At 32.5% G+C, this 25141-nt stretch overlaps 2 protein-coding genes across 4 annotated transcripts; both read right to left on the bottom strand.

Moving 5' to 3' along the window:
* Positions 1–74: 74 nt before the first annotated feature.
* On the bottom strand, positions 75–5243 carry LOC123923846 (disease resistance protein RUN1-like). The gene is made up of 5 exons (XM_045976593.1): positions 4221–5243; positions 2682–3783; positions 2143–2418; positions 1321–2037; positions 75–1224 (listed from the first exon to the last, which is right to left on the bottom strand). Exons 1-5 carry the CDS (start codon positions 4697–4699, stop codon positions 688–690), a joined length of 3111 nt encoding a protein of 1036 aa, XP_045832549.1. The 5' UTR covers positions 4700–5243; the 3' UTR covers positions 75–687.
* On the bottom strand, positions 4655–22422 carry LOC123923836. 3 transcript variants are annotated; one of them, XR_006814499.1, is made up of 9 exons: positions 21599–22361; positions 14629–15739; positions 14104–14379; positions 13224–13988; positions 11769–12220; positions 11385–11432; positions 8464–11285; positions 7170–7243; positions 4655–4706 (listed from the first exon to the last, which is right to left on the bottom strand). XR_006814499.1 is itself a non-coding variant. In XM_045976578.1 (8 exons), the coding sequence occupies exons 1-7, from the start codon at positions 22174–22176 to the stop codon at positions 8468–8470; spliced, it is 6048 nt and encodes a 2015-aa protein (XP_045832534.1). In that variant the 5' UTR covers positions 22177–22422; the 3' UTR covers positions 6461–7243; positions 8464–8467. The 3 variants fall into 3 exon arrangements, 1 of the variants encoding a protein (XP_045832534.1); XR_006814498.1 differs by lacking the exon at positions 4655–4706 and adding an exon at positions 6461–6727; XM_045976578.1 differs by lacking the exon at positions 4655–4706 and having other exon boundaries at positions 6461–7243; positions 21599–22422.
* Between the last annotated feature and the right edge of the window lie 2719 nt (positions 22423–25141).

The raw sequence follows: 25141 nt of genomic DNA on the forward strand, positions 1-25141 counted from the left end.
CAATGAGTGCATAGATGCCAAAAAGATGAATACAAAGTACAAAACATCAACACAACCAACAATGATGAATGAAATTCAGCAGAAAATTAGCAAAATTGCCTGAAACAACAGAAAGCTAGCAACAATACATCCTTATAACAAGAAACCTGCTACAAGTGCAACTTTGGCAGAAAAGAAAACCATGGACAACTTGAAAGTCTTTGTCCCAATTCTTCATGTTACGGCAACAAGTCCTAATCTGCTAGAAATAAATGCTGAGACAACATGAAGACACTAGCTCCTGCACCAGCAAATACAATAACAGAACAGCCTCTGGACATCACGAAAAAGTATCTCCAACCACATAAAGTTCTAATCAGATACAATGAAAGCAAGGCAGTGGATTAGACCCCGACACCCTCTTAGTCCCGTGAACCGCTTCCTCAATATTTGCTACCTTCCCATTGAAGAGAATGTCATTGCCCGTTGCGCTAGTGTTCACATTCTGGCTCAAGTTGAATTATGGCTTTATATCCAAATCCATTAAAACAGATAGTAAGCACATGAATTTCCTTTTTATTTTATCTATAAAAAACTTAGGGCTGTGTCTCCTCCCTCCATAAAAATATTGCCAAACATGAAACAAGGAAATCCCATTTATGGCAAAGGCATGTCCAATCAAAAATTGTTCAAACCTCTATTTCTATGCTAGTTCAAGCGTAAAAATGCACCTAGTCTTGTAAATTTACTTTTATTGGGCTTTGGTGATTGCTTCACCTTTACTTCGGGGGACGGCAGCACGTTCACTTCCTCTGGTGGCTCCACTTCCATGTTAGCATCATCAACTTCCACAATAATAGACTGGCCAGATACTAGATACACAATTGTCTTCTTAACAATCAATCCATGCCCAAAAGCTACATAAATCTTCACATCATCACCAGGTCCTAGATTTGATGTTAAATTCTTCCAATCTTCATCATTAAAGGACATGATTATGTCTCGCTTGTAAATATGGATGGTGCACTTTGTGTAATTAACAATCAAGACACTAGTAAGGCATTCATCTGCCAGCTTTACAAATGTTGATGAATAAACAACACGTAAGACTATTCCCTCCATGCGACAATCAATATCCTTAGGAACTTGAAATGGTGCTGAAGGTCCTACACCTGTATAGGCTAAGCAAGAAGAATGATTGCCACCAGGAAGGAAAAAATTGCTCGAATCATTGGTTGTTAGTCCCTGTATCATAAGCATATGATTAGTTATTTATGTAATTATGCTATTCAAACTAGGAAGCTAGTTGAAACGAAACAGCCAAGAGGATAGAGAAGGAACCTGTGATACGCTCTTGCCAAGAGTATCCATGACTGTGGAGATGACTGTGGAGAATCTTCTCATTCCAATCAAATGCGATCTCAAGGAATCATTTGGGACTGGCAATGCTTCTGATTCAGTAGAATTAATATCAAATTGATCAAAAATTATTTTTAATTCTTGAGTTAGTTGATTCTCTGAGTGGCACTGTATCCAAACAGTTCTGAGTTGTTGAAGGCTCCTAACTATTGGTGTTAGAAAGTCCGAGTTACTAAGGGGCAAATTCATTGTTGGTGACATCCAAGACCGAATGAAAGAATAAAAAACATCTTGTGCTAATCCTTCACATCCACATAGAGATATATACCCGATGTTGTTCAATCTTACCACAGAATATGGCTCCTCTTTCACACCTGTATCATTTATGGCCAGTGTTGTCAAGGATTCCATTTGCACTATGCCTTCTTCCAACCTGTCAATCTTTGAACAACCAGAAAGGATGAGAGTTGTCAAAGACGTCAACTGATTTATCTTCTCTGGGAGATTGCTAAGACTTGTACAGTCTTTCAAATTTATCAGAAGAAGTTTGCTCAGATCCCCAATGGACTGGTGTACCTCAGACAAGTGTGGACAGTCCTCCATAATGAGCTTTTCTAGATTTGGTAATTTTGAAAAGTCAGGAGTGCTTGTCAAGTACTTGGAATGACTGAGATTGAGAATTTTCAGCTTGTCCATCAACTGCAAAAAGTTAAATGTTTAAAATAAAATGAAATTAATGGTGGCAACAATACTATATATATAGTTATCAAATTTTAGGTTCAAAATAAAATATTTACATCATACCTTGGTTTCATTCCAAACTCGTTTAATATTGCTGTGTTTTAACTCAAAAACAACTAGATTTCCCAGATAAAAGTCATCAGGTATATATTCGCGAGTAAATCTCTGCCAATGGAGCCATCTCAGTTCTTTAGAAAGATACTTAAAAGCTCCAGTAAGATCAACATGATCAAGTCGTAAAAGTTTCAAATTTTTCATCTCCTTGAAAGCCTCAGTTTTGATACAAACATTGCTGGTGCTTTGCGACACCAAAACCAATCCTTCCACAGTTTCTGTTCCCTGCATGTGAAGAAAAATAGAGATATGAATAAGACTCCAAAGCATTTTTTTATTTGCATGTTAGAAAGTGATACAAAATGCTGCAGTAGAGCATCCCAAACGTGTTTGTAATGAGAAATTGAACATGACGATGCAAACACACTAAGATCATGCATCCAACTATTTGCAGCCGTACAATTACAAATAAACAAAGAATCTTGGTAAGGTGATGGAGGATGATCAGATGTTTCAAATTCTATGAAGAAAAAGTTCTTAATTCTTACAGTATTTTCTGTCAATACTTTATGTGCATCCTCATGAAACCACAACCGACTACGCTTCCCAAGCAGTTTTGTTGATTTTTCACACACAATTTCTCTTCCCATGTCTCGTAGCAAACCATGCATTCCCAGTTTGTTATTCTTTTCAACTTTTACGAGGCTCCGCTCAATGAGAACAGTTATTCCAATATCAGCAAAAAGTCCACAGCCATTTAGTATCTCTGTAACATAGGCTCTATCCTCACCAATAAAGAAACAACATATGTCAAGAAATATATCCTTTTCTGTATTATTCTTTAAACCATCATAGCTTATTCTCAGTTTCTTATGCACTTGATCATCAGGAATTTTCTCCAATGTTGATAGTGTACTTTCCCATTCTTGTATTGTCCTGTCATGTAAGGAAGATCCAATGACTTCAAGAGCCAGTGGTAATCCTCCACAGCAAGCAACTATCTTTTCTGAGAGTTCACTGAAGCCTTCAATTGGACGTCGTTGTCCAAAAGCATGGCAACTGAAAAGGTCAAGGGACTTGATTTCATCCATTTCCTTTATGCTATAGATATAGTCAACTTTAAGTTTCTTAAGTATGTTTACATCCCTGGATGTAACAATCAATACACTTCCCGCACCAAAACATTTACGATTTCCACACAGGGCTTCTACTTGATCAAATGTGCTCACGTCATCGAGTACAATGAGAGCCCTTTTCCCCGTACATCTTTTCTCAATTGTTGTTATCCCGGATGCAGTGCCGTATATTTTCTCATTTGATTTCAGAACATCTGCAAGAAGTTGTTTCTGTAATTGTTTAATCCCTTTAACACCTCCATTACATACTTCTCTAATATTCTCAATGAAACCATGATTCTCAAATTTGCATTGAAATTGGTTGTAGATAGCTGTGACTGTTGTTGTTTTACCCGATCCACCCATCCCCCAAATCCCTATCATGCAAACTTCACTTGATCGGTTTTCAATTAACCGAATCACTTGTTGCACACGGGTATCCAATCCAACTGGATATTTAGTAATATTCAATAATTTGCTGTTTAGCTTTCTCTTAATGTCGGCAACAATTTGAGAAATTAGCTCAACATCGGTCCTTCAATAATGATGATAAAACACACAGAATGAGTATAAATAAATTATTTGAAAGATTATTATAAGCTGAAAAACAATATATCATTAATTTAGTCCCTAAACTATATAATAGAATAAATTGTCCTTAAATACTTTTAAACTAAATTGTCAAATTTAAAATAGTTTAGGTACTACTTATTGTTGCACCATGAGGGGAGTCTCACTGGGTCAGATGAATCGACACAGGCTAAGAGCAACCACACAAGTGAGATGGACAACACATCTTCACTCAAAACCTGAAGATACTGGGTTTATGGTCAACCTCACTTGTATGTTGCTCGACCTCAATCTTCGTGGGAGTTTAACTCACATTTGACTTAATATTTACAGAAATTGGACTAAATTTCGCAAAAAATATGGTTCATTTCGCAATAAAAGGAAGAGAACCAAGAAACTAACCCAACATTTTTGGCATCCCAACCGATAATTGTTGCAGCTTCGGTTAGTGCAATCTTCCAATCGTTCAACAAATGTTTCCTCCCTTTTGCAGAAGCTTGCAAAGCTTTTCCATAACCATCTTTCTGATAACGCAAATGAGATGGGTCAACGTGGTAAAATATGGGCAGAACCACCACCTGGTCACAGTTTTTAGCGCATGCCATGATTTGTACAAGCTCTTTAAGACACCAACTAGATCTGATATAGTTTTTGGAGAAAACAACGATGGAAATACGAGAACCTTTTATTGCTCGCGTTAGTTCTGGTCCCAGCTCAGTTCCCTTTTCAAGCTTTTTATCGTCCAGAAAAGTGTTGATTCTGGCATCTAACAGGGCTTTGTGGAGATGAGAAACGAAGTTACGACGTGTGTCTTCCCCCCTGAAGCTAAGGAAAACGTCGTAGATCCATTGAGAAGTGGAGGATGATGATGATGAAGACATTGACTCACTGTTTTGGATGATGAGAGGATTTCAAGTCAGTCAACTCTTACAAAGCTTCGCTTTGCTTATGGTGGTAGATTGATTATTCACTCATTAATATTTTTGCCAACTAGTCATTGTCCCATGCATGCGGGTCTACTCCCAAGAATTTAATTTACTAATTCCGTGCTGACTGTGTTACGCATGTCAATGCATAACTTTCACGATTAATATTTTTAATTGTATAATAGTAAAAATTATAAAAATATGATATTTTGAAAATACTCATCGAGATGAATCCAACATCTTATATGCTAATATTTGTTTTTATTTATCAGTAAAAAAATAAGGTCAAAACAAGATATGTAAATAGTGCATATAGTCAAAATGACTCACTCATTTTGGGACGGAGGGAGTATATAAAATTATTTTACTCATTAATTTTTATGTGTTGCAATAACATATCAAATGATTTTGGATTTGTCTGAAATTTTATACAAAATCTATATGATATAAACTTTCAATCCAACAGTGGATTTTATAAAATTTATATCGGTTAAAACATTATTGAGAGATGTAATATTTAGTGTCAAACTATATGGTGTCATTTGATCCTGATCCTATTTAAAAATATACATGTGTGTTACAAACATTAAATGATGCGGCAACACATTATTAGATGCATGTATAAAATAACTTTACACTGAAAGTGTACAATAATTATTGAGTTTAATTATTGTGCATTGTTAGTGTAAAATTATTTTACACGTGCATTCAATAATATGTTGTCACATAATTTAATAATTGTGTCACGTCATGTATTTTAAAACACATTATATGATGTGTTAATATATTATTGGATGCACATGTAGAATAAGTTTACACTTACGGTGTATATAACTAAATTCATGTGACTTTTACTTATATTTATACATGCATCCAGTAATATATAACATGTCATTTAATATGTTTTAAAACATATGACATCTCACATTAATTAAATCATGCATCAACATATTATTATTAATTTTTTTTATCTATTGCATCAACATATTATTAGATGCATGCATAAAATAATTTTACATCGATCGACAGTGTACAACAATTAGACTCTTAACTCTAAAGTTGGATTAACACATTTACTCTTGAGCAATCGTACAAACTTTTGACACAACACTTTCATCTAAAATCTTAAAGTACTATGATTATAAAAAATTTCACTTACTCTCTTCGTAACACTTTATAAGCAAAAATGCACTTTTTAGGTTTAGTGTATATTTAATGAATCTGATCTAGATTCATTAAATATACAATGATCTAAAAAATGCATTTTTACTTGTAAAATGTTACAACAGGGAATATATATTATTCAACCTGAATTCTTCCCACCTTTAACTCAACTTCATATATATCAATAAAATCATCCTAGTATGTCCTTCTGAGGAATTTATGTGTTAACATCCTTTCATTTTAGTTTTAATGGATCTAAAAACATAAATTATTAAAATTATTTGTTTGTTTTTTTATAACAATAAGTGAAATAAGTAGAACTATAACTAAGTTACAAATCTTGAGAATAAATTATTTTTATAATTATTTTTTTTAAAAGGCCAAAGTTAATAATTAAATATTGTTAACGTTGGTCTTTTTTCTGCCTTCACTATAATTTAAACCATGATCCTTTAAATGCTTAATTCTTTTAACCTTTATTTTAAACCACTTGAACTACCCTCCCTACATTTTTATAACCATATGGATATGGATGCCATTGCAACAAAAAAATAAACATGGATGCTCACTGCTTTTTTTTTCTTTCTCTAATTGGTTGAGAATACACGGGCATGCCCTCAACATATGAAGTTCATATCACACATTGCTAAGACACATCAATCCTACTAGAGTATCAGTATCAATACATACTAAACTGAAAAAAACTATAATCAAAACGTTACTGAACTACCAAATGACATCCACCAATTCTCTTAAATTTTTTTGGCTAGCTCCGCCACTGCTTGTACACATGCCCACCATGTTGCTATAGGCTGTAGCCTATACACATGCACAGTGGACTATTTGTAATTTAGATATTCAAAAACTGATTTAAAATTAAACTGCACTTAATTGGACTGAATCAGATTTTTTTAATTAGTAATCCAAAACCGAAATGCAGCGAGATTTTTTTTAATCAGATCAAATGTTGACATGCCTTTCCAATCTTGCGAATGGATTGGACTGTACGATAGTAATGTGGAAACATTGGTAGCTACCAGATTGTTTTAATTTCAGTTATTTAGTTGGGAGCTTTCAGTTATCCTTTGTAACTAACAGTTGCAGCTAATCTTGAATTTCCTCTGCTATGAGTTTGCAAAGCAGAGAATAGTAGAATAGTAATCCACAACACTTTCTCTGAATATAACTTTTATATATACATCTTTCGTGAATACGAGAAAAAAAAAATCATTTTGAAGTTGTAGTGCAATAGAAAGCTTACATAAAGAATCACGTGGAAAGCTCTGATGTACTGCTTTGTTCTGATAAAAGAAGAGAAAGTGTCTCCTCCTTATGCTAACAAATAATGCCAACAAGATAATAAGACAAATCAGTAAGATAGTTCATAAAACTCAAATATCGGAGTGGGTTAAGCAGGAAATTGTGTAATAAAAACTCTAAGCAAATATCATCATAAGAATGAGAATTATTGAGAAATAGAAAGGGGAGAAAGAAGCCAAAAACAATCTAATGTATGTACCGGCATATACTTTTGCCACCCTATACTCCATTCCTCGCGCGTCCTATAAAATTACTAAAATACCCCCGTTCGTTACTTAAGTACTGGATTCTACGTTTAAAATCTTGAAATTTTCAAGGCAGGAGGGTGTTTGTTTCTCAAAAATCTCATTTTTACCGATTCTCTACTTAAGCAGCAGATGCTATAAAAATGAGAAAATTTCACGTTAGGGGGGTGTTTTTTTTTTCCTCAAATTTCACATTTTTATAACGTCCGCTATCCGCTACTTAAGTAGCAGATGTTATAAAAATGAATTTTCATGTAGGGTGTTTTTTCTCAAAATTTCTCATTCTTACAACGTCCGCTACTTAAGTAGCGGAAGGGTAAAATGGGAAACGCGTAAAGCGTGCGAGTAACGGGTAGAGTGACAAAAGTAAATCTTGTATGTACCACAGATCCATCTCCAAATCATTACAAAACTAATCTAAATCTGCCCATGATCTATACCCTTGGGCCTTGAGAGTTTTATCAAAAAACAAGTGAAAATAAAGACTAAACTCACAGTACATAAATAAGTGATTCATAACATTATGGAAATCCAGCCATTTCAGAAAATCATAAATGTCACAATATTTCAAATCAGTTAACATAAATTAACATAAACTATTTTCAAGTTATGTTTTTCTATAATTTTGCTATTTTCACAGTTAACATAAATTAACATAAACTGCTAAAACAGCAATTTAAACATTCACCTTCAACTTAAAAATGCAAATGAGAAAGCCTGAATAAGTAAAGAGAAGAAAATGCAAGTATAAACTATTTTGTTTAAAGATGTGTAAACTAGAAGGAATGTGAACGAATTGAAACTAGTTAAAAAGATTTCTTTAGTTAATGCAATAATTACCGAAGAGTCAAGGCAATATGGGGAAGAACAGAAACTAAAAGTAAGAAAGTGTTTCAAGGTTACAATATTGAAAGCAATTTACTTTTGAAAATCCGAAAAATAAAACAAAAGAAACCAAATAAATTAGTTGTTTGTAGAGGTTATGGGTACCTTTTTAATGAAGAGATGATAAGATTATCTTTGGGACATGACCAATTTTGGGCCAAGTTTCACCTGTTTGTGTCTCACATTTTTCAACTAAGAGGGGACATCCAATGATTTCTAGGGTCTGTAAGTTGGTTAGACAGGGCATTCCTTCAGGCAGTGATGCCAACTTTATGCAATCATGCACCCTAAGATGCTGAAGGGATGAGAGGTTGCATATCCAATCTGGCAATGCTTCTAGGTCTTCACAATTATGAAAGGCAATTGTTTGTAGAGAAGGAAGATACTTGAGGTCATCCTTAAACCAAATTTCGATTTCCTGAAATGCTTGACATGAAAACCAATTAATTTGAAGAAGCTGGAGAGAAGTAAGATTTTGCATCCAAACATTTGGGATACTTTTCACATCCAGGCTCACTCCGTCAATGTGCAAGGATTTGAGCACGGAAAGAGGAGGAAAGTCATTTAAAATTTCTGATGCTACTGTGTTTAGTGTTGCTACCAATGTTTCCACCTTGCTATCATACAATTCCAATCCGTTCTCAAGATTTGGAAAGGTAGGCATGCAAGTCAACATTAGACATCCTATGAGTGATAATTGAGAAAGACGAGGAAAAGGAGGCAAGGAGAGATTTTGTGAACAGTTAGTATTATCAAAATCATCTCCCACCCTCCGCCATCCCTTCAACTTGTAACAAAACTGCAAAGAGAGGCTCTCCAAAGAGGGGAAGAATGCTGAAGAAAAATCTTGTTCATAATATATGTACTCCAGTTCTTCAAGGAAACTTATATCAAGTGACTTAAGGAATGGGAGATGCTCCAACGGTGGGAGACACTGGAGACTTTCACACAAAAAGAAAGAGATTTCAACTATATTTGTCAGCGAAGAAATCCAGTTTGAAGAAGTCATTCCCTTATGCTGCCAAATGCTCAATTTTACAAATCCAAATGGTGTCTTGTCTTTGGAGGCTTCCCAATCAGAGATGTGAAGGTGTCTCAAATTGATTAACTTTGATAAAACCTTTGTAGAAAACTTCACTTTTTCATTAGGTGTCAAAATTAGTGTTTGTAACAAGACAAGTCTGCTAAAGGATTTGTAAAGACGTTTCAGTCCTCTACAGTGCGATAAGTTAAGATATCTTAAATGTTTCAATTTTCCAATTGAACTAGACAACTTGCTTAAAGAACAACATGACAGCTTCAAGACACGCAAGTGTTTGAATGTTGAAATAATTGACAATTCATCCCCGTTCAATTCCTCCTCCTCATTGGAAGACAACAAAATCAAAGTTCGCAATCTGCTTGCATCTAATGAGTCCAACAAATGAAGTGCATTGGGTTCCAACGATACATGCATGGGTCTTTGTTCACATCTTTTCGCCTCACTGTCCATGTAACAACAATCATTGCCAGCTACTTGCGTTGCAAGATCATGCATTTTGAAACTAACTATATCACCATCTTCACCCACTTTTGCATCTTGGAAAAATGACTTCATCAAGAAAATCTTCACAAATTCGTTACCGACATCTTCCATGAGTTGTTTTCCATCTGAGCATTCGAGATAACCCTGTGCCATGCAAAGTTGAATCAACATATCCTTCTGGATTTCCCAATCTTTAGGAAATAAAGAGCAATAAGCAAAACATTGTCTCAACTGAAGTGACAAACTTTGGTAACTGAATATCAAGATCGACATGATGCTTTCTTTGTCTTCACATGATTCCCAAAAGTCACCATGTAGGACATTGATCCATTCCCTTTCTTCACTATTATTCTGTAATAGGCCTCCCAGTGTTCTAATTGCTAGTGGAATTCCCATGCACTTTTCTGCTATTTTTGTACCAATTGATTCAAGTTTTTGATTCACAACACTGGTTTCATTGCCAAATGTAATTTTCTTTAACAAACTCCAAGATACATCTAGAGTCAAACCATTCAAAACATAGAGGTTGCTTGCTTCTGACACAATCTTACTACGAGTGGTCATTAAAACCCTACTATCTTCAGCACCACACATCAAATAAGTTCTCAATTGAGTCCATTTTGTATGACTAGCATTGCCAATGTCATCCAAGACTAACAAGTATCTTTCACCAGTTAAATTTTCAAGGAGTTTATGTTGTATGTATTCAAATGATAACTTATCATCAATTTTGCTATTGATTAATGATTCCAACATTTTCTTCACAATAGTCTTGACATCAAAGTTATTAGATACACATACCCACATTTGCTTTTCAAAATGTTTTTTCACTTCCACATCATCATACACAAACCGAGCAATGGTTGTCTTGCCAATACCCCCAATACCCACAATAGCAACTGATGAGATATTTCCATGTGGTTGCCTCAAGAGATTTATAATCTCCTTTTTATCATCTTCTCTTCCGGTGATATCTGATTCTAACAAAAAAGAAATAGATTTGCTCCTTAAACTGTCAGTTTGCTTAACCACCACAGCTGTTGGGATTAAATTCAACTTAGCTATTTCTTCCACCACATCATCAAACTTTTTTTGTATTTTTTTAATTTTAGGAACCATTGTTTGGCGAAGATGGTTTGAAGATAACGGACGAAATACATGTGTCATTTTTTTCTTATCACCTGCATCCCCTTTGTATCTTATATCTTCAATAATAAATTCATCTAGCAAGTCATCTGCACGATGAAGCACATCTTCGAGCCTTCTTATCCAATTTTGTTCCTGTTTCTCCTGGGCATCAAGGAGCACAACTCTTATGCATTCAACAGAGTTCTTAAGCCTTTCCAACTCATCCATAACACCATAAATCCGTCCATATTCAAGAAAGGTTGCAGAAGCCAACCTATTAAATCAAAAACATTAGTACACTAATTGATAAAATTATTTGTATATGCTATATATGATAGGTATGATATTTATTAAAAATAGAAAATTTATTCACCTGTTAAAGAGGCTTTCAGCAACAGCATATGGAATTTGCTCGGTCATCCTTTACAGAGAGAAGAGAAGACAAAGTGAGGTGTGAGGGCTAATATAGGGAAATGGCAAGCTTCACTAAACATGGGAAAGGCTTGTTTTCATAATTGATAACCTATATAGTTATAACCTATATTTATAGTTATAACCTATATTTGAGTTTTAAGTTTTTACACAATTTTTCATATTTACCAAAAGAGGGTCTTAATAAAAAAATGATTAAAAATGAAACATACCCAAAAATAAAGGCCAAATGAGATGGATTTATTGAAAATGAAATATTTTCATTAATCAATTCTCCTAAATCAATTTTAAAATGCTACTACAAAATGCAAAACAATATTTTAACCTTATGTTGATAGTAAGTGGTGACTCCATTTTCACATCAGGTGATGGCTGCGCTTCCACCGTAGTCGACTGACCATATATTAGATACACAGCCGTCTCCTTAACAGTCAATCCATGCCCAAAAGCTACAAAAATCTCTACATTGTCACCAACTGCTAAATTTGATACTACACACTCCCAATCTTTATCATTAAAGGAGATTACGGTGTCTCTCTTGTATATCTGAATAGTGAATTTTGTGTAGTTAATGATCAAAACACTAACGAGACATTCAGTTGCCGTGTTTTCGAGTGTTGATGAATAAATAACACATAAAGTTATTCCCTTCATTCCACAATCACTATCCTCAGGAACTTGAAAATATACTGATGGTCCTTCACTTGTATAGGTTAACCAAGAAGGATAATTGTTACCCGGAAGGAAAGAAGCAATTGAATCATTGGTTGCCAGTCCCTGTATCATGAACATATGCTTAGTTGTTTATGTAATTAAGCATGTAAATGGACATTTTGTGTCATTAATAGTGTAAAATTAGTGCACTGTAAAGAAAAATACATACAAGGATATTGATTGAAAGAAAACAGGCAATAGTTTTGTGACACACCCATCAAGAGTCAAATGTTGGAAAAAATTTCTGCTTTTACAATAGCTGCAAAACTATTTTGTAAAACTGAAATGCCAAGCACAAGTTTACTTGTAATAAGCTAATGGTGCTTTTCTCATCTTATTATTAGACACTCTTTATCATCTTTCACTTTCCCTTTTATTAGTTTGTTGCATCTGCATCTCCAAACATTTGCCTTATTTGTGTTGGATCACTCCAATTCACTCATTATTGTATTCTCGAGCTGCTTTGAGTCTCAATGTCACAACTGCAAGCAATCTTCCAATTTTTATTATATTCTAGTTCAATATTATTTTCTAAAAGCACTGGACTTCCATTTTTCCTAGTTGTTATCCTTTAGCAAAAATGGAATTCATTCTGAACCGCAATGCTTTGGTTGTAAAACAAGGTGTATTTTTTAGTATATAACTATAGAATCTACAAAAGAAAAAAGGATATAATTAACTATAAATTATTTTACTTCTATGTTACACATCTGATCCTAGCCTTTATATTAGTTTATCGTATAGACATACCTGAATAAATTTCTATCTTTACGAAACTTTTTCATTTAAGGAAACTGTTAAGAAGTCCCACATCGGTTGCGATATGGCCTGACTAAGTGTTTATAAACTAGAGGCAATCCTCACTTTACAAGCTGGTTTTGTAAAGATGAGTTAGGCCCAATACTCATTTCTAAGATGGTATCAGAGCCTATCCACGATTCGCTGGGCTACTTCGTCGGGCCGCACCATTCATATCCGGTTTTGTAAGAATTAGGCCCAATACTCATTTCTAAGAGAAACAAATATAAATGAAAAATCATTAAAGGTGGAAGGATGGAAAAAGAACCTGCGATAAGCTCTTGCTAAGAGCCTCGTTGACTATGTGGCAACTTCCCATTCCAATCAAAATAGACTTCAAGGAAAGATCCGATATTTGTGATGCATGTGATATTTCCAACTGAGTAAGATCATTAAGAAATCTTCTCAATTCTTGTTTCAGATGAATCTCTGAGTGACACTGTACCCAAACACATCTAAGTTGCGAACCGCTGCTAAGTATTGGTGATGGATAGATCAAACCCAAATTATTACTATCTACATCCATGGAAACAAGAGACGTTGAAATGCCACCAAATTGGGGAATATGTCCTAACGGATTCATTGTTGGTGACATCCAAGACCAAATGATAGAAGGAAAAACATCATGTGATAATCCTTCATATCCACATAAGGATATATATGCAATGCTTTTTGATCTAGCTATCGAAAAGGGCACTTGTTTGACACCAGTATTTGCTGCAATTAGAGTTGTCAAGGATATCATTTGCCCTATATCTTCTTCTAATTTGACAATCTTTGAACAACCAGAAATGATGAGAGTTTTCACTGATCTCAATTGATAAATCTTTTTTGGGAGATTGACAAGACTTGAACAGTCCTTCAAATTTATGAGAAGAAGATTATTGAGATCTCCAATGGACGAGTGTACCTCAGACAAACTTGGACAATCCTTCATAATGAGTTTTTCTAGATTTGGTAATTTTGAAAAGTCAGGGGTGCTTTTCAAGTACCTGGAATGACTGAGATTGAGAATTTTTAGCTTCTGCAACAACTGCAAGAAAATAATTGTTTAAAAGAAAAATTAGAGAGGAAAATGAGGAATGAAAAGGTGGCAACAGATACTATTGTGATCAACCTCTGAGTTTTAAAAGAAAATGTAATTATACCTTGGGTTCCTTCCAAACTTGTTTAACATTGCTATGTTTTAATTCAAAAGCAACGAGATTTTCCTGATCAAAGTCATTGGGTACATAGTTGAAAGTAGGGCGTTGCCATTTGACCCATCTCAGTTGTTTGGAAAGATACCCAAAATCTCCAGTGAGGTCAACACAATCAAGTTGTAAAAGTCTCAGTTTCTTCATGTCTTGGAAAACATTAGTACTAAAGCTAACTCTGCCTGTTCTTTGCATGTTCAAAATCAGTGCCTCGACAGTTTCTGTTCCCTGCGTGTGAAGTAAGAAATCTGAGGAAAGTAACAGGAAATGCTTTTCATTGGCTTTCTACAAAGTGATTCATAAAACGGCAGAACCCAAGCACACTTGTAATGAATATGAGAAGGAAAACACACTAGGATTATGAATCCCACAATTTTCAGCCGATAGTTATGAAAAACAAAAAACAGAATTTTATGATCTTGATAAGATTATGGAGGACAATCAAAAGCTTGAAATTATATACAGAGAAAGTCTTACAGTATTTTTTGTCAAAACATCATGTACATCGTCGTGAAACCACAATCTACTACGCTTCCCTGGCTCTCTTGCTGAACTTTCGCGAACAATTTCTCTTCCCATGTCTCTTATTAAATCATGCATTCCAATCTTGTTATTCTTCTCAACTTTTAGGAGGCTCCGATCTATGAGGACGGCTATTCCAATATCAGCATAAAGTCCACAGCCATTAAGTATCTCTGTAACATAGGCTCTGTCCTTACCAATAAAGAAACAGCATATGTCAAGAAATATATCCTTTACCATATCATCCTTTAAACCATCATAGCTTATTCTCAGCTTCTCTTGCACTTGATCATTGGGAATTCTCTCTAACTTCGATAGTACACTTGTCCATTCTTGTTTTGTCCTATCAAATAAGTAGGATCCAAGGACTTCAAGAGCCAGTGGTAACCCTCCACAATAAGCAGCCACAGTTCTTGAGAGTTCACTAAATCCTCCTTCAGGACTTGCTTTTCTAAAAGCATGCCAAGAGAATAGCTCAAGGGACTCGTTTTCGTCCATTTCCCTGATTGTAAAGATACAGTCAACTTTAACTAGCTTAAGCAGGTGTTCATCTCTGGTTGTAACAATTAATACACTTCCTGGAGCAAACATTTTAGGATTTCCACATAGTGCCTTTAATTGTTCAAATGTTGTTACATCATCAAGTACAACGAGTATCTTTTTCTCCGAAAATCTTTGTCTGATCATGTTTTTCCCATATTCAATGCTAGATATCCGCACATTTGTGCCCAGGACATCTGTAAGAAGTTGTTGTTGTAAATCAATAATCCCACTATTTTTATTTTTTTTTCTTTCACAAACTTCTGCAACATTTTCAATGAAACTTGTATTCAAAAAATTCCTATGAATTTGGTTGTAGATGGCTTTGGCTGTGGTTGTTTTACCCGATCCACCCATACCACAGATCCCTATCAAGGAAACTTTGCTTGCTTGATTTTCAATAAAGTGAATCACTCGTTGTTCATTGGCATCCAATCCAACTTGAAATTCGGTAATAGGCAATAATCTGCTATTTAGCTTTCCCAAAACTTCCTTCACAATTTGAGGAATTAGTTCGGCGTCATTCCTTGGATGGTAAAAAAATAAATATATAAAACACACAGAGTGAGTAAACATTTGTTAGAAATTAAATCAAGCTATCACTAGAAGCTTTGAGAAACAAATAGAACCATGTTAAGTGGTATACTTAATCACTAAGAAACATTTTGGTTGGACCTCGTAAGGATGAAGAGGCACCACCCACTTTCACCTCCTCACCGTTCCTTTTGTTAGCTTATCTATTATTTATATATTTAGGAGTTTCTCTCTCATGGTCTTATTCCTATGTGGCACCATTTCCTTGATCCATGTATTATGTGGCATTCTAATATTTCTCCAATTCCTATGTGGCTAACTATGAAGGCCTTTGCAATTTCTCTAATACATGATGATATCATTTTACTTAGAATCTTTGGCTAATTTGGAAATTCAATCATTTCTCAATTATTTTTGTACCAAAGCAATTGTTTTTAAATGTTTTTTTATGAAAGGAAGATTGCCAACAGCATATAATAATTAGGTATAATTGTCAGCTGGATATAATAATTTTTATGGTCTTCAAATTCAATTAAAAAAATATTATATCTTTATGATCAAAATTATTCTCTCACAAATTTTTTTCTAAATGGTCGTGTATCAAAATACTAAGGTCATATATATATAAATATATAGTATTACGGTAAAAAAATATATATTATATATTTTCATAATTTTATAATTATATAGAGTCACATAATATAATTAATATTTTATTATTATTTAAAAAAATTGGAATATGTGTGTTATATTCATGTGCATTAATTTATTTATAATATAATGGAATATGTCTTATTTACTAATTTACTAATATATTTTTAAAATTAAAAATGAAATCAATATATTTGACTTTAATGAATTTAATTTCATATTAAAGACAAAATTACTATATAAGGCAATTGTTCCCCGGTCAAAATCTCACGTGACAATCTCTCAATTCATTTTGCTGATGTGTCATTCTTCTATGTTTTTTCCTTTAGTCATTAGTGCTCAATTATAAATATAGAAATTGCTCAATCAGGTTTTATGAACAAATGTCTTTTGATTATTGACCAACTCATTTTTGGAATATATATTGATTAAATTAAATGAATGCTGAAATGTATGGAAATTTCAAAAATTAAGGACCAAAAATCTACTATAGTTTCTATATATACGGGTCAACATGTAAGAGTGAGGGTCATTGAGTGTCTCAGCGCCCCTTCTCTATTTTCTCTTCTCACCTTCACTACTCTTTTTTTTTTTTTTTGACAGAATCACTACTTTTTTTTTCTATCTATTGCTATTGTTGGCTTCTTTTTTTTTTAAATAAAAAATCTATTGCTATTGTTGGTTATTTCTTATTTATTTGTTCAATATAATTTTTGTTGCTCTCAAGTGGAATGAAATCTAAATTTTATTTGTTTTTCTTTGCAGGTATTTTGTTTACTTGTGTTAGGCTACAATAAGAGGATTCAACATAAAAAAGAGAAATCATTTTCTTCTCTAAAGTCAATAATATTTTGTAAACTTCTTTTTTTTTGGTAGAAATTGTAAACTTCTTTTTAAGAAGCCAAAATATTATTCATCTATCTTTGTAACTTTTATTTACTATTTGGATTCTTGCAGAGACTGATGAAGATGACTACGAGGGATAAATAACATGTGGATTGGGAACAGAGGAGTGGATAAAATATTCAAGTTTAATTCTACAATCAGAAAATTGTACTAATTTTGAGTTATAATTCTTTATTTGCAGGTCCATATACGGAAGAACAACATTGTTTGTTATTCAAATTAGGATTAAGTATTATCAATTGATGTTAGAGTTTTAAGTATTTATTTATATTTTTTATATTTTATTGTCGTTTTTTTTAATCATATGTTTACTTATTAAAAAAGAATTGTTGTTCATATTATTTTTTATTGGATTTAAATCATGTTTATAAATGTTTTTTTACTATTATTTATAAATAAATGTTGTACTCTATTTTTTTACTCATTATTTTTTTATTTGTCTAATTTTTCATGTGATATTTAACAAATACACTGATAAAATAATAGAAACTCCTCGAATGACAATACTATAGAATGAATTGGAAAAATGTGGAATTGAGAAATTGATATGCTTAAAAAAAATTATTCTTAAACTTCATACTTATCAAGTAGAGAAAAATGTGTCATTGTATGAAATATAAAAGGAATGAAGTAATTGACTTCATAGATTATTTTTCTATTTCATTTTATTATTCTATTAATTATGGTTTACCTTAACGTGGTTTTTCTAATAAAAAAAATACATAGTGATTTGTACCAAACAAAATATTAAAATACGGGGGTATTGATAATAAAAAAAAACCTACATGGAGGTATTAAGCAAAAAATAACTTACACGGGGTGAGACATACATTTGTAGATTTTATTATATAAAAAATACGATATCAATTGAAAGCAGGGAAAGTAACAATGATTTTATATATAAAAAAGAGAATTAAAAGCAATAATATCATGTATTACTTTATTTTTATTCTCCATACATCATTGTAAAATAAACAAATAAAAATATAAACAAATAGATACATTTTTTAAAATTTGCACATTAACAAAATGAGATATGCTTAAAAAAATTATATAATTTTTTTTTGTGTCAAGCAAATGACAAACAATTCTACTGTTCATTACTTTTAAATAAATAATATTAAAATTAAAATCGCCCCATTTTGGTTCTCAAATGTGAAATTTTTTCACACGGGGACATGAGCTAAAATACTCCTGAAGAAAACAAATGTCTAAAGGAGAGAGATGACGATTAAGAACAAATATATTAACCGTTAGATTAGTTTTTGCATAATGACCTTTTTTTTATGAAAATAAAAGAACAAATATATGAACATGTGAGTTGGGAACGGGGAGTGGAGTATCACTCTCCATTATGTCATTTAAAATCTCCAAAATTTGGATATTTTATCATATTTAAATAAACTATTACATTAAATATAAAATTAATTTTACAAATAATTAAAAAAATCACAATATTAAAATTTTAATAATCCATATTTTTCATGTGCGAAAAAAAATTATCTATATTTTTCATAGAACATTAACCCGGGCGATAGCACGGGTAAGTTATACTAGTAGGTAGTAATTAGTAAATGATAGGTATGATATTGTTTATACAAGGAAGCGTAAAAATAAAGAGAGAGAGGTGCCAATAGGGCTCTAGTTTCCTAATTATTCTGATTGGAGAGAGAATAGGGATTTAGTTTCCTAATTATTCTGATTGGAGAGAGAATAGGGATTTAGTTTCCTATTTATTCGGATTTGCTGATGGGAGGAGTACGCAGAAAAATATTCAGTGGCAGTCTTTGAAGAGGAGTGCATAAGCAGCTCGAAATGCTTATTTTACCCTAATTTCCTGCTTTTATTTCTACTTTTCTTACTATACTGTATTCATGGTTAGATCCCGTTTGATCTCTAACCTTATTCAATAAAATAAGTATAATTTCCCTTTTGTTGAACTCTGTGTTTCAATTTTCCTTTTCTATATCAATTGAACCCTATCAGTAAACTTAATTGTTAAGAATCCAAGCCTATAAAAGGCATGTATGATCCATGGTTGTAACATATCATTTAGTAAACAACCACTTTCGTCCCTGAAAGTGGCACTCACTGTCATATAAGTCCCTGAATTAATGAAAACTGCAGAAACCTCCTTGAATGTTAATTCCGTCAGTCAATTTAGTCCAAAACGTTAAATATCTGTTAAATGCAATGATGTGGCATTATGACTAGGATATTTATATAATTTGCTGGATGTTTTAATGTCTACCTAGCTTTTAATTTAATTAATATTAATTTTGAAAACAAAAACAAATAAAGCATAATATATTAAAGAAAATTCATACCCAACAAAAATCAAACTCATAATTTATTTATTATTAACATTCAACAGCAAAGGAATCCAAATCTAAAAACCCAAATCTTCTTCCTCCTCTCAACCCTCCATCAAGCATCAATGCATCATGGATTACTAGATCTAGATCTAGAACAAATCACACGAACCTTACTAATCTAGAACTGAACTTGCTTGAAAAATCATGGATTATGATTATGCTTTGCTAAACGAACGGTCTGTAGGTTATTGTTATTCGATTGAGTTTTGAGTTGTATTCAATTTCATAGATTTTCTATTTGTTGCTTAAAAGGGAGATTCTTAACTGAGTCAAGTGGATTGACTTTGAAAAAAGGGTAGAAGCCATGGATATGACATAAACCCAGAAACGAAATAGAAATGGAAACTGTTGGGTTGAATCTGCGATGGTATTTTTATATTGTTTCTAGTTTCTGAATTTGAAGGCTGGTTAGAAGGTGAGAAGGGTTGAAGATTAGGTTAGAAGGTGAGATGGATATGGATAGTAATGATGAAAGGAAAGGTTGAGTTTGAAGGTGAAAAGGGTTTGAAGATGGTTTTTGTTTCTATGTTGTTTTTGACTTGTTGTTAAGATTTTTTAGGAATTTTGTGTTGGTAGATTTTTGTTTTTTGAAGGTTTGTAGATTTTAGTATTTTAGATTTGGATGAATGATTTCCCTTTCACATTTGAAGGTTTATTTTTTTTTTCTATAAAGAAAGTTTGAAGGTGAAAGAGTTGAGTTTTGAGTATGAATTTATTTTAATTTGCTATATTTAATCATATTTTTCTTTTTTAAATTAATGTTAATTAAAATAAAAGCCAAATTGACTTAAATAAATCCAACAAATCATCAAAACAGCCTAGTCAGAATGTCATGTCAGCAAATTATAGGACACATCATCACAAGTTAACAGACATTTAACGTTTTGGACTAAATTGACCAATGAAACTAACATTCAGGGAGTTTTCTGCAGTTTTCGTTAATTCAGGGACTTATATGACAGCGAGTGCCACTTTCAGGGACAAAAGTGGCTGTTTACTCGAATCATAATAGTAGTGATAGAACAATTCTCTTCCTCCGTAAGACTACAAGGAAAAAAAGTAGTGAATAGAATAATAGTAGTGAATCATAATAGGTGATAAGCTGCCTAATTGAAATTAAAGTGTTTGGTAAAATTAGCTTTTAAAGTAGTTAATAAATATAAAATGACATAATTGATAGTGAGTGGTTTCTTTTTTAGAGTGGGTAGTTATTAAATTAAAGGGTAAAATGGAATAAAGGCACTGTTTGGTAAGTCCAATAAGCTAACTTATAGTTTATTGAACTAGCTTATAAGCTTGTTTGAAAAAAATGTGAAGTGTTTGGTAACGAGTTTCTCTAACTAGCTTATAGCGTTTTTTGAGATGATATTTCAAGTAGCGTATAAACTTATAGCTTATAGCTTTTTCATTTTATTCCATATTTACCCTCATTAATTTTATTTATTTATTTTTTAAAAAATTATAATAACTTTCAAAAAAAAAAAAACTACTCACTAACCATGTACTATTTTTATGTCATTTTGTACTTACAACAGCTAAATTTGCAAACACTTTAATTTTATTCTCCTAGCTTTTCAGCTATAAGCTATCCGCCATCGCCCATTAGCTATAAGCTAGTTTTTCAGCTATCAGCTATAAACTAGTTTTTCGGCTATCAGCTATCAGCTAGTTTATAGCTTATTTTTACCAAACAGAGCCAAACTGTAAAAAGTTATAAGTTATAAGCTCAAACACTACTTGATATAGTATGTAAAAAAAAACTATAAGCTAGTAAAAAAAGTTTGTTACCACACCTCTCTAATTTTTTGAAACAAACTTATAAGCTCGTATAATAAGTTATAAGTTAGCTTATTTGTGTTACCAAAGACACTCTTTATATTCTGCAAGAATGAAAAGAAACAAAAGTGCTGATTATTTACCTGTAATAGGTGGCATCCCAACCAGGCAAATTAGCAGCTTGATTGAGTGCATTCTTCCAACTGAACACCATATTTTCCCTCAATTCTCTATCTAAGTAACTTTCTTTGGCAGTTGCGTGCAATTTTTTTCCAAAAGCACCGTTTTGATGACGCACCTTAGATGGATCGACGCCGCAAAACACGGGTATAACCACGTTCCCATGAGTACTGTGGCATTCCATAATTTTTTCAAGCTCGTTAAGACACGAACTAGATTCAGTGTAGTTTTGTGAGAAAACAATGATGGATATATGAGCGTATTCTATTGCTTCCAATAATTCTGAACCCAACTCGGGTCCCTTGTCAAACTGATAGTCTGTGTAAGGTTCGATTCCGGCATCTCCGAGGGCAGTATGGAGATTAGAAACGAAAACTTTGCTATCGTCTTTTGGAGTAAAATTGATGAACACGTCGTGCGCCCATTGAGAATCGGAGGATGAAGAAAAAGAAGCCCGAGAAGAAAAAGAAGCCCGAGAAGAAAAAGAAGAAGTCGGAGATGACGGAGGAGAAGAAAACGGAGAAGAAGAAGAAGAATCCATTAATTCGATTGCAAGAATTGAAGTCAACGCTAAGAAGATAGATAAAATGCACAACAAAGAGTAACACAGATCTGTTTGTGTTGAAAGAAGAACCTTGAAGTAGCTGAATTTTGTATTTTATTATAAAAAAAATAATGCAAACGCAAGGACTTCAATTATTGTCTTTGTATTCTCAAAAAATAATACTGTCTTTGTATTGCAGGGAAAAATAATTAACTCTATGAAACTTATTTGTTTTTCAACTTTAACAATTAAAGACAGGTGTGGATTAGTTTAAGTTTATGCGACTTCTTCCACAGCAATCAAGTGTCTTTATAATCTTAATTGCAAAACAATCATATCCAAAATGTAAAAGTTACTTCTTGGTTCAAAAAAAAGAAAAAGTAAAAGTTACTTCAACATCATCAGGAAATCGATAATACTCTCTCAGTTCTTTTCATCCACTAGTAATTAGAGGAAATGTACAACATAATTTGCGGGTCAAAGTATGGTGAGGACCAGTTTTGTTCTTAACATACCACTTTAATCCTAATGGAAAATCCAATTGTTTTCGGTTCTTAGGATCTATTTCAGCAAAATCCTACAAATGAAATTGAAATAGAACATTAGATACAACTTTATCTACTTCACTAAACTTTTAAGGGTCTTGCTAACGAGTACCCCGGAGCATTCTTTAAGAATTCTATTTAAAGAAACTTTTTATTCAAAAAGTTAAACACTACAATTTTCAATGCGTTGACTTTACGCATTCCGATAAAAATTTTATAGAAAGCTTACTATTTAAGGGCTTAAAGAGTGTCCGGGGGCACTATTTAGCATTTGCCAACTTTTAATAAGCAAAAACATAATTCTACAAAATCTGGATTTTATCTACCGATTAAATACAACTTAATCAAAATCAACTCATACCTGAAAATGATAAGGATGCCACAGAAAACATAGCTTTTGGTTCCAAATTAAAAACAGAGTTCAAATCTTCAAGAAAATATTCTTCCATCTTCAAGAGCTCTATACAACTTACGATTGATAACTATGACCACAATATGAACTAAACATATTATGCTATAATGTATACAACCTATATAGAATAAGAAATAATCAACTCCAACACTTTTATTGTTACATCACATCACATTATTAAATATAATACCGTTATATAATATTTTTATTTTTATTATTCACATGAAATTTACATTGTTTATTATAGGATTGCTATAAGAATTGTAAGGGTTGAGTACTGCTTATATTCCTTATAATTCAATTTTTGATTATAAAAAAAACATTGTTTATTATATTAGGAACAACTTTCAATATATTCTATTTACATAAAAAATAAATTACACCTATATATACATACATACATATAAAAAAATATTATTGTCTTTGTATTGTATTTTCCTCAAAAAATAATACTGTCTTTGTATTACAGCGAAACATAATTAACTATATAGAACTTATTTGTTTTTCAACTTTAGCAATTAAAGACTGGTTTAGATTACCTTATTTTTAAGTTTATGCGAAATAATTTATACAAATAAATAAAATAGTTTATAAAAATATAATTTTTGTTACTAAAAATTTATTTGCATAAGTTATTTTCATAAGCTCAAAAATAAGGCAAGTCCAAATGTGTCCTTAGTATGGTTAATTTTTATTATGATAAAAATCAAACTTCTAACATTTCTATTATTTTTTATTATTATGTTTATTAGATAGTCGAATTGCTAGAAATTTCCACTCTTATAAGGTGAATAAATAAGATGCTTTGGGTTTAAACCTCGATCCTACATATAAAATGTGAAGTTTCTACCAACTGAATTACGTTCACATGAAAATATTTTTATTACTCCACTCCTAACTTATTGGAAATATAATTGATCTTCATTAAATAAAAATATAAGTATTTTCTTGTTTATATGTAAGATCAAAGTAGTGTATCAAATAAAAAAAGTCTACGATGTAACAAAAATTAAGTTGAATGTAAAATAATAACATGTATGATAAAATATTTCTGCCAACTGAGTTAAGCTCATGAGACTGTAAAATACTATTTTTGATATAACATATAAAAGTAGGTGGATTCTAGGATGATGGCTCAATTAAGTCCTTCACTAGTGTACCGCTTAAATTGACCATTGAATTAAACAAACATACATGATCTAAATGTTCATTATCACACTTGATTCACTCTCTTTTTCTCTCCCTCAACCGATCTTCCTTTATGTTATCGATTGCAAATAATTGTTGGGAAAAACAAGCATAGAGAAAATAAAAGAACTCAATCACAACACAAGAATATAACGTGAAAACTCCAAAACCGGAGAAAAAACACGGCCGTTGTCTAAATCAGAGAATATTACTATGTGAAAAATGTTACAACACATAGACTATTCTCATAACGGTTTCAATATTTATTTTCCTAAGAATACTTGACCAATTCTGTGTTTCTGGTACTGTGGGTGTGTGTGGAAGTCAAAGTTAAGCAACCATGGAAGGTCGAAGCTCAAAACGAGCTGTCGATGATGAGGATGAAGTTATCACGGTGGAAGAAGATGAGATGTGTAAAGATAATGAAAGCTTTAGCCGTACACTTGTTGGAAAGGTTTGGACATAGAGTCCTTACAACATACGTGCTTTCAAGCAAACGATGATTCAGGCCTGGAGATCGAGAAACCCGATTAAAATACAAGATCTCAACAAGAACCTATTTTTGTTCAAGTTCGCAACGAAGAAGGAGGCGGAGATGGTTTGCAAGAATGGTCCACGGAGTTTTGACAGGAACCTCCTCATTCTGAACAAAATTTCTAGCAATGAACAACCATCTAAGCTTGCGATGGACAGAGCTTCGTTCTAGGTCAGAATTTATGATTTACTTTTGAAGCTAAGATCAGAAGGTTTGGCAAAGAAATTGGGGAACAGTTTGGGTAATTTTGAAGAAATGGATTTGAAGGAATGTAACCGGATG

This window comes from Trifolium pratense, linkage group LG4 (genome assembly GCF_020283565.1).
Source record: "Trifolium pratense cultivar HEN17-A07 linkage group LG4, ARS_RC_1.1, whole genome shotgun sequence".
NCBI classification, from domain to species: domain Eukaryota; kingdom Viridiplantae; phylum Streptophyta; class Magnoliopsida; order Fabales; family Fabaceae; genus Trifolium; species Trifolium pratense.